This window comes from Magnolia sinica, chromosome 14, assembly GCF_029962835.1.
Source record: "Magnolia sinica isolate HGM2019 chromosome 14, MsV1, whole genome shotgun sequence".
NCBI lineage: Eukaryota > Viridiplantae > Streptophyta > Magnoliopsida > Magnoliales > Magnoliaceae > Magnolia > Magnolia sinica.
In genome coordinates this window covers 9100827-9111638 of record NC_080586.1, presented here as the reverse complement: position 1 = coordinate 9111638, position 10812 = coordinate 9100827, and the positions used below count along the sequence as shown (strand labels likewise).

The following is a 10812-nucleotide window of genomic DNA, read 5'->3' as shown; positions in this document are numbered from 1 at the left end:
TTAGGCCTGTTTAGGGCGAGCTTAGATGGGATGGAATTGCATTTGGTCACTTGCAAATTCCATTCAAAATTTTGGAAGAATGTTAAGGGTTGAAATTAGATGGAATGGAATTGCATCCGCTTTTTATACAATATTTTTGTAAATTTTGAAACCCATTATATATGTGGATCACACATTAATGTATGTATTTTATTCATGCCATCCATGTTATATATGTGTGTGGATGGAAATAGTTCTATAAGGTCCACCTCGTGGGAACTTCCCATGAGGTTGAGCTGTGTGGGCCCCACTGTGATGTGGGTCAAACATCAACGTCGTGTATTTGATGGGTCCCCTCCAGGTTATAGGATATTCCAAAAATCAGCCATATACGAAACTCAGGTGGGCCATACCATCTAAAACTATGCAAAGACATGTCTAAAAAATATATAAGCACTTGGTGGGGCCCACCTAAGTTTTGGATGCTGCTGAAACTTGGTCTGTCCTCTCATCCAAGTGGGACATACACAATGGATGGGCTGGATTTGTGTACCACATGAAGGTGGGCCCAATAAATGATTATGAATGTTATAATGGGAATGTAACTCCTCCCAGCTATTATAAGTGGTGTGGCCCAACCGAGTCATGGATTAACTTGATTTTTAAGCCCATGGGCCTCCATAGAATGGTACATCTAACTGATGGGGTAGATGTAGATGTTCAATCAACATCATGGTGGGGTCCACACAGCTTGACCTCACGGGAAGTACCCATTGGAACGCATGTTCAAGATAAATTGTTTTTAAACGTTGGATCATTGAATAGTTTTAGTTTAAATGTCCAGACGTGCGCAGTTGCGGAGATAACGGGACGCGGTTTCGCCAGTGAGCCAACGCCAGCCAGCTAACTGGTGTCAAACCTCTGTGGGCCCCACTATGATGCATGCTTTATCCACGCCGTTCATCCAGTTTCCCATATTATTTTAAGGCCATGATCGTAGACCCAAATCATAGGAAAACAGTATTGATTAAACGTCCACCGTTAAAAAGTTCCTAAGGCTCACTGTAATGTTTATTTACCATCCAAACTGCTGATAAAGTCATACAGACATGATGAAGTGAAAACACAAATATCAGCTTGATCCAAAACTTCTGTGGCCCCCAAAAAGTTTCAACTGCAAGCATTCAACCCCACTGTTTCATGTGGTGTGGTACATATGAGATCTGGATCTGCCTCATTTTTGGACTGTTACCCTAAAAATGAGCTCGGAAAATGGATGGACGGCATGGATAAAACACATAATTATGGTGGAGCCCACAGAGGCTTGACATCAGCTAGCTGGCTAATGTTAAGGTCACTAGCCAAACCGCATCCGATCTATTTCCCTCCAAAACAAAAACTTGCACGAGAAAAATCTTCCGGTAGTTTCGCCACAGGATGAGGCGGCAGGACAAGTCGAGGGCATCACGGTCACTGTATGGAAAAAACCCATAGAATATTCTGCCAATCGGTACAAAGATCAAGGACTATTTCGTAATTTTAACTCCCAGATGACCTCACAAGGATGGTGGCAGTACCGTTATTTAAACAAAAACGAAGACTATTTCCCGAAACCCCCTCCTCTATTTTTTCCCAATCCTCGCACTCTCCTGCATTATTGCGTGCCAAAACAACCACAGCAGAGAACGAGAGAGAGACAGCTGCGGCTTCTTCTCTTCTTTCTTCTCCGAAAATGGAGAAAAAGCTTGAAAACCCTAGCGATGGCGGAAACCAGCCCTTCCAACTAGAGCTTGAAAACCCTAACAATGGCGGATCACTGCCTCCGCTCCCGACTTCTCCTTTCAATGACGAAATCGACAGCTCCTGTTCTACACCCTACGTTTCTGCTCCTTCCAGCCCTGGCCGGAACCCTAACTGCTACTACTTCAGTGCTCCCGCAAGCCCTATGCACTTCGCCCTCTCCGGAATGGATATCAACCCTTCCGCTTCCTCCTCGATCTCCACCGTCGAATTTGAATTCTCTGCTCGCTTCCCACCGTCCAGCTCCGCGACCGTCGGATCGATGATATCCGCCGATGAACTCTTCCTCAACGGCAAGATCCGGCCCATGAAGCTCTCTTCCCACCTACAGCGACCTCAGAACCTCGCTCCGCTACTCGATCTTGACCATGAAGAGGATGAAGAAGAAAAAGAGGCGAATCAGCGAGGCAGAGAGATCAAATTGCGCAACAGATCCGTGCATAGACGGGCCAGATCTCTCTCTCCGATGAGAAATGCTCCGCAGTTCGAGTGGCATGAGGACGAAGAAGAAGCGCAGAATGAGAGAGAAACCAAGGATCTGGATTTCAAAGATCCAGAACAGAAGCAGGCAGAATCGTCCGTGGAAACGACGCCGTCCGTCTCTGCGTCTTCCTCGCGATCTTCTTCTTCCGGGAGAAGCTCGAAGAGATGGATTTTCCTCAAAGATCTCTTATACAGAAGCAAAAGCGAAGGGAGAGCAAATGCGAAAGAGAAGTTCTGGCATTCTATCTCCTTCTCTCCCTCAAAAGAGAAGAAATCTCCTGTTTCTGCTTCCGCCTCTCCTACTTCTCTCTTCTATTCCTTCAAAGAGAAGAAAACTTGTCAGAGTACTCCGGCCGCTCCGGCGACAGAAGCAAGGAAGGAGAAGAGAGGGTCTCAGATCCCGGCAAAGCCCGCTGCCGCCGTGAAGCCGACCAACGGCGTCGGGAAGCGGCGGGTCCCACCGTCGCCGCACGAGCTGCATTACACGGCGAACAGAGCGCAGGCAGAGGAGCTGAGGAAGAAGACGTTCTTGCCGTACAGACAAGGCCTTCTGGGGTGTTTGGGGTTCAGTTCAAAAGGATATGGAGCCATGACTGGTTTTGCCAAAACCCTAAATACCGTCTCTTCCAGGTAAAAAAATCAAAAACAATAACAAAAATCATTTCTAGTAGAATCATTTTGTATAGTTTTTAAAATTGTTTTTTTTTTTTTTTTGGGTAGTTTTTGTATCTTTTTGGGGGTGATTTTCTTCACAGAGAAGCTGTTGATGAATAGAGTTTTAGCTTCTCGAATTCCTAATGCTGGATTAGTGTGGGGCTTTTAAGTCCTAATTAATATATTTAGTATTGGAAGAAAGATAGTGTTTGCCTATGGAATGTAAGGTTTTCGCTCATCCGGGCTGTTGTTGGGTCCAGATGATGTTTGCATCAGATCGACTCCGTCCATCATGTTCAGCCCCTGGAATTCACCGTAGAATTCAAGAATTAGGCTGATCCAGTAGTCATTTGAGCCGACCCATATGGAACAATGTAGAATTATGTCTAAAACCAACAAATTCATATGATGTGGCCCACTTGAGTCCTGGAATGCGTGAATTTTGATTAGTGTCTCTTTATCCTGGTGGGGCTTTTCAGATGCATGGATTGGATGTGGCATATACACTTCACGATGGGCCCCACTGATTTTGGAAGGTTGTATTGGTTGGGCATCTGCTTCCTGTGGTGTGGCCCATTTGATTTGGCTGATTTTTAGTCCGGTGGTGTAACGTCGAAGGGCTTGCCTGATGGACGGGTTGGATCTGTACACACCAGTTGGGGGTGGTTTAAAATTACAGATTTTTGGGTTGTTTGGGAAATGAAATTAAATGCGAGGATTGATTGATAAAATTGCGAAAATTAGCTGAGACTAACGTCTTGTTTTTAGGAAGCGTGGGAAGTAAGGAGCTTTTGGGTAATGATTTTGACAGCGATTTTAGATCCTAATCTGTTTCGCTTTTGTTTCGTCTTTGGTAGGCAGGTGATTAGATCTCATGCATCTACGCCACGTGTACGGTTGGCCAGGTAGTTTCAATGACAATCCAGACCGTTAAAGTCTCGGACCCAGTTGTGGATGGATAATAGCCTAAAAAGCAACTGCAATTTTCACCAGTCATTTTTTTAGTTCTGATCATACATTTCATAGCCATCGTTTGGATGATTGCTATGATTTTGGCGGGTGCCGACAGAGGTTCGCGAGTGCCGCATGTGAATGTAGGCATGCGAGATAGCTGTTTGTACTTTGGCCTGGACTCCTATGTTAGTTTCGCACCATTTAAAAATTGGTGGCAAGTAGACCCCGCGCATGACATAGTTTTACGGCAATCCAGACCGTCTAAATCTTAGACCCCACTGTGGATCAAATTTGCACGGAGAAGATAACAATAACCGTCCGAATTCCCTCTGAATTTGGACCATGCACTACTTATAACCATCAATTCCATGGCCATCAATTGGATGGTCAGGATTTGTGATTGTGAAGAAAAGATTCATCCATGATGCAGCCCACAATTTGGATGGTCTGGATGGCTACACATCAGTGCCACAAGTGAGAAGATGAATCACCACCATTTTAAAATGGTGCAAAACTAGGGTAACTCAGCTAGGTACCCACCAGTAAGCGACGGCCATGTGAGTGGAACTTTAATGAGATCCACCACGTTAATTAGGTACGCGGCCTTGTTTTAACCATTGAACTAAAAAATCACGACTAAACAAGGCTCATGCAGGTCGTACCACAGTTAAACGGTTGGGATGGAAACGCCCGCTCATCGTGGTGTTTAAATGCCATCCTATCTGTTTATCTGACGTTCATCATCACGATGAAAGAATTACCAAAACCTTACAGCATAGTAAGACTCATGTGGCTCACAAGACATGAATTCATATGTTTTAGGTATAAAATTTTGGGGTGGCCCACCTGAGCGTTGAATAATTCCAATTCTAGGGATCAAGGACTATCAAGTCTGTGCCGTACATGATGGACGGCGTGGATTTCACCCATGTTAAGTCGTTTCTCCCATGGTAGTTGAAATAAACCGGGTAGGTACCCTGCCCGAGGTACCAAGTGTTTTCGGGTAATAAAGGGTCTCGGCCAGAGCAATCTGTTGCATTCACTTTTTATTCTTTTGGGAAATTGGTATTTAATACCTTAATTGCGAAGTAGACCTTTACAAAATAACGGGTCTTATATTTGGAAATCTATTGACATTTTGGGAATTAGTTGTAAATACATCGGTGATCCTCCATGTTATTTTCGCATGCTTGGGGATAAGCGGATGATATTGACGCGGGTCCCTTAGGTCGGTGGATCTCTGATTGTGGGGCCCACCCTGACGTATGCGTATTACATCCACTCGGGACGTCCATTTTGCCAGCTCATTTTGGCTTGAGCCCATAACTGAAGCATATACAGATCTCAAGTGGACCACACCACAAGAAACATAAGTGATTGAATGCCGACCATTAAAAGCTTCTCAGGGACCGCCTAATTTGTTTGCAATCCAACCGGTTGATTATGTCACACAGACAAAAGGAAAACACATCTATCAGCTTGATCAAAAACTTTTGCAGAGCCCATGAAGTTTTTAATGGTGAATCACTGCCATTTCCTGTAGTGTGGTCCATCTGAGATTTGTACCAGCTCACTTTTGGGCTAGGTCACGGTCCCAAAATAGCAATATTTGGATGATCCGTGCCCTTGGTAGCATACAAATGAACATTAAAAGGATAAATCAGCAAAGGTTCCTACGCAGGGAGAGACTTTTTTTTTTTTTTTTTAAACACACGCACAAATAGGGCTGTACACGAACTGAGTTAGCTCAGTTAGCCTGCTCGACTCGACTTGAAAAAGCTCAATTTGACTCAGTTCAAAACAACTTCAAGCTAGGTGGAGCTGATTTTTTGAGCTTAAAAAAATTACTTCAAGCTTGCCGGAGCTTGACTTGGACTTGACTCGGATTGAATCCAACTCTAATCGAACCAATTCGGTGACATAGTTAATTTGATATTGTTGTTGCTCACCTAGTGTTTGATGAAATGACTCAAGGAAGTATTGGCTGATGACAAAGAAGGTATTTATATGAAACAAATACAAATTTTTTTTTTTTTTTTTAATTTTGATATTGCTTATAAGGTGTTTGATGAAATAGCTATAAAATTGCTGCTGTTGTTTTACATACAGTAAGAATTTAAAAATGCAGTTTATATTTTTGTGAAAATGCTGCACAAGTGAACTTGACTCAATCTTGGCTCGAATTGGCCCGAGTTGCTGATCGAGCTGAGCCGAGCTAGCCTATTAGGCTTGAGGACCGAGCCAAGCCGACTTCAAGCTGGGTCAGCTAGTGGCCAAGCTAGGTTAAGCTCTCGGTTCGACCCGTGTACACCTCTACATGCACACACCTCCACACACTCTCGCTATAGTGGAATTTCACAACCTATGGATACTGGAACCCTTGAACGGGTGTTGAATCTCGAGTCTACCACCAGAGCAAGAGTAGGGAGAGAAACCTAAGTTATCAGGTGGTTAACGTGGTTCCATCAAAGCAAATTTTTGACATTTTCCCCCATGATGAGTGGTAAGGATCATTGCACACGTGTGCCACATGTAAAGCAAACAATCCATGGGATTGAAAGACCTCTCCCTGCCGGTACATTTCTCATCTGCAGTCCCTTAGAAGGTTGCTAAAGGTTAATTAGACCGTTGTAAAATTCAGGGAATGGCCCACCCATGGCAGGCCATTAAATAGATGGTTCCCATCCCATGGGCCCCACATCTTCGACCCTAATGGATTGAGTGGTTGGTAGGCAAGACAGAGAAAAAGGACGGTTGTGGACGGTAATGCATAAATATAAACCATTGAATTATGGTTTTTAGGAGCGGATTGCAGCCTGCCCCCGCATGACAGGAAATCAGTCCAGCAGGGGCTCTGTGGGGCCCACTGTGAAGTATGTATTTTATTCACACCGTTCATCCATTTCTTGAGATCATTTTAGGATATGTATCAAAAAATGAGGCAGATTCAAGGCTCAAGTGGACCACAACAAAGGAAGTAGCAGTGATAATAACACCCACCGTTGAAACCTTTATAGGGTCCACTGTGATGTTTATTTTCCATCCAACCTGTTTATAAAGTCATATAGACCTGATGAAGTGAAAACACAATTTTCATCTTGATCCAAAACTTCTGTGGTCCCCGTGAAGTTTTTAATGGTGGACATTCAATCCCTACATTGTGGTTTACATTAGCTTTGGATCTGCATTATTTTTGAGCTTATACTCTAAAATGATCTGAAGAAAATGGATGAACAGCATGGATAAAACCCATACATGATGGTGGGTCCCACAGAGCCCTTACCTGGATTAAATCAGGACAGGCCACTGGCCAGTGCAGGACGCGATCCACTTTGTGTTAACAGGGCCATTTTGGAAGGATATGGTATAAATAGGTCTGTGGATTTGTAGTCTAATGACGGAATCTTATAACTGAATGAAGCCAAAAAGAAGAAAAAAATTCTAACGTGAGCACGTTGATGTAAAATCCTAGTGGAAGTATGACAGGTGAAAGGTGGAGAGAAAAGGAAGTGAATTGCTATAGGCAGGAAGAGTTGAAAGATGGGTCATGAAAAAGGTCTTTTTACGAGGTGTAGTAGTGTGCTATCCTTATGTTGCGACAGTGGTTGTTGAGTTTGAGGTGATGTTTCAGTGAAGATAGATGCTCATGTGGTGGGCCCACCGTCGACTATGCATACTTAAAAAATTACTAGGATTAAAATATTTAACCCTTTGGTAATTAATTTAACTATTTCCCTCCTAACATATTAATATCATTTGTTGGTTCTATTATTTTAATAATAAAATATTTAATTTTAGAAAGTAAATAAATATATTATATATAAAAACTTTTTTAAATACTTGTGTGGATTAGTAGTAAGAGTGGTTTATGTCACACTTTTTGCGACAGTTTGGGTTTTTGTTGGTATTTTATGAGGACCAACGTGTGTATAAGGAGCTTGGAGAGCTTAATTGTTTTTCCACTTGGTTCGGACACATTTTAGCCATAGCGTGAGAATGAACTAGGATCTAGCTAGATGTATAATCTATTAATATATGTGGGTCTAGTTATAATTTAATTTTAGTATACCTCACATATGATTGTACATATAACATCGGTTGCACATATCTAATACGTGACAATAGTTTAGTAGATTACAATATGGCTGATGGTTACATATGTTTCCATGTGGTAGTAAATTTTTGTTATTATTTAGTTGTCTCTGTTCAAAAGAGATGGAAATAACTACTATAAGAAAGGACATGTCTATGCAGGACAAATATGATTGTTGCATGTAAATGGGTGTATGGATGTTTTGAAGAGGCAGCAGGGTCTATCTAAAAATGACACTATATTTCTTAAAGTTTTATATATCTTGGATATCATAGTTTTAAAAAAGTATGCAGTTCACAATTAAGCTATCCATAACCCTATGCTATCATTTTTTAGGTGCAAATCTTGGTATTGAATTATAAATTTAGGAGTTTACTGTATTTTGAAGATAATTTGTCGTTTTTATATATTCTTTTAGACTTGTTAAAATATTTAGAAAAGGTAATAGATATTAACTATTTAAGTTAAAACTTGAATCCTCAAATATGATATTTTTGTATCAAATTCAGTCATTTCCTCGATTGCATATTATTTTTCGTTTCACTTTTGTGGTAATTTATAGTCCTCCAACATTCAAGATTGTTTTGGTTATTAAACATCTACCATTTGGCTACCATATAAGCGATTGATCATAAAAAATAACCAAAGATTCGAGGGCTTCTTTTCCAAAGTAAAATATATTGTTATACTAAAATGTATTTAGTAGGGATGAGGATTAGCAAAACGGATAGACGACATGGATAAAACACATCCATCATGGTTGGGGCAGATCAATTGAGATGTAATCCGATGCATCTCATGGAGGTGCACGGTTTCTATTAATAACTTGAGAGGAGAACAATTAGCCAATGATTTGGAGGGTTGTTACAAGATATACATGGTAGCTGAATATTGTGAGGCTAATTATAACTATGTACAATTGAAACAAGATTATCTAAGGACACCAGGATATCTCATGAATCACAAGTTGCCTTACGGGGTGGATCCATGAGATATTTTCTAGACACCAGGATATCTCATGGATCATGAGTTGCCTTACGGGGTAGATCCATGAGATATTTTCTAGGCATGCCATCTTCTCTAACACCCCCCCGCAAGTGTAACGGTTCTGAAAGAACCGAGAGCTTGGACTTGAGAAGAGAGAAACGGGTGGAATTTAACGATTTAATGAGAACATCAGCAAGTTGGTCTTCAGTGGAGACGAACCGGACATTAAAGGCTCCATTAGTCACATGATCACGGACCAAATGAACGTCGATCTCAACATGTTTCGACCGAGTGTGACATACCGGATTGACTGATAGATAAGTTGCTCCAAGGTTATCACAAAGCACTGTAGGAGTGGATAGGGGGAGTCCTAACTCACGAAGGAGAGACTGAAGCCAGAGAACTTCGGCGGCTACATTGGCAACTCCCCGGTATTTGGCCTCGATGCTGGATCGTGCTACTGTAGATTGTTTCTTTGAACTCCAGGAAATAATATTTTTGCCAAGAAAAACACAATACCCATTAGTGGATTTTCGATCATCAATAGATCCGGCCCAGTCTGCATCAGTATAGGCTGTAAGACCTAATATGGACTGAGTGGAGAAATAGAGATCATGTGTAATAGTAGATTTGAGATAACGGAGAATCCTCTTGACCGAGCACCAGTGATCCTCTATAGGAGATTGCATGAATTGGGTGACCTTATTAACAGAGAAGGCAATGTCTGGTCGAGTGAAACTGAGGTATTGGAGGGCCCCAACAGTACTTCAAAAGAGGAAAGGATCGGACAAGGGAGTACCTTCAAACTTTGATAGCTTGAAGGACGTGGCCACGGGAGAGTTGACAGGCTTCACACTATCCATCTTGAGTTTGAGTAAGAGATCGCGAATATACTTTTGCTGAGATAAGAACATACCATCCGGAGTACGGTGACACTCGACTCCCAAGAAATAGTGAAGTGGGCCCAAGTCTTTTAGGGAAAACTCCAGGCCAAGATCCCAAATAAGATGATCAACCGAGTTGGAGTTATCCCCTGTGATGATGATGTCGTCCACATAGATGAGAACGAGTTAGAGATTGGACCCAGACCATCGGATAAATAGAGAAGTATCGGACTTGGATCCCACAAAGCCCATGTGAACCAAGTAACTACTGAGACGAGAGAACCAGGCCCGCGGGGCCTGTTTGAGGCCATAGATGCTGCGATGGAGTCGGCAGACATGGTTGGGCCAAGCCGAGTCAACAAACCCTGAAGGTTGTGCCATATAGACGGTCTCTGTAAGAAAGTCCTATAGAAAAGCATTATTAACATCGAGTTGGCGTAAAGTCCATCCTTTGGACACGGCAAGGTTGCAGACAGTTCGGATGGTGGTTGGTTTGATGACAGGGCTGAATGTTTCTCCATAGTCAAGTCCCGATTTTTGGTGAAACCCCTTGGCCACAAGATGCGCCTTGTACCTGTCCACCGAACCATTTGGGTTGTGTTTCAACGTGAAGATCCACTTGCAACCAACGAGGTTCATATCATGATGGTAGGGAACAAGAGACCAGGTACCATTCTGGAGTAGAGCATTAATCTCAGTGTCCATGACCTGATGCCACCGAGTATCACAGTTTGCTTGTGTGAAATAGGTGGGTTTGACGGGTGAGGTGTGCAGATCAGTCATGAGACAAGTGGGCAGTGGGTACCAGGTGATAAGCTAGACTTTAGGTGTTCTTGTGTTATCCTAAGTCCTGGTGACCATTGGATGATTTCAGATGAGAGGTGGATTAGTAGGAACTATAGGGGAGGGAGATACCGAGGAGGGAGTAGTATAGGAAGGGGGATCAGGAGATGGAGTGGATGAACTAGTGATAGAAGG

The 10812-nt window shown here is 42.5% G+C and overlaps 1 protein-coding gene across 1 annotated transcript; it reads left to right on the top strand.

Moving 5' to 3' along the window:
• Positions 1-1610: 1610 nt before the first annotated feature.
• Positions 1611-3132, top strand: LOC131225543 (uncharacterized). The gene has a single exon (XM_058221080.1). It carries the CDS (start codon positions 1712-1714, stop codon positions 2894-2896), a length of 1185 nt encoding a protein of 394 aa, XP_058077063.1. The 5' UTR covers positions 1611-1711; the 3' UTR covers positions 2897-3132.
• Positions 3133-10812: the final 7680 nt, after the last annotated feature.

Excerpts from the sequence above, each read along its gene's own strand:
- LOC131225543 (XM_058221080.1), top strand. The coding sequence starts at position 1,712 with ATGGAGAAAAAGCTTGAAAACCCTAGCGATGGCGGAAACCAGCCCTTC.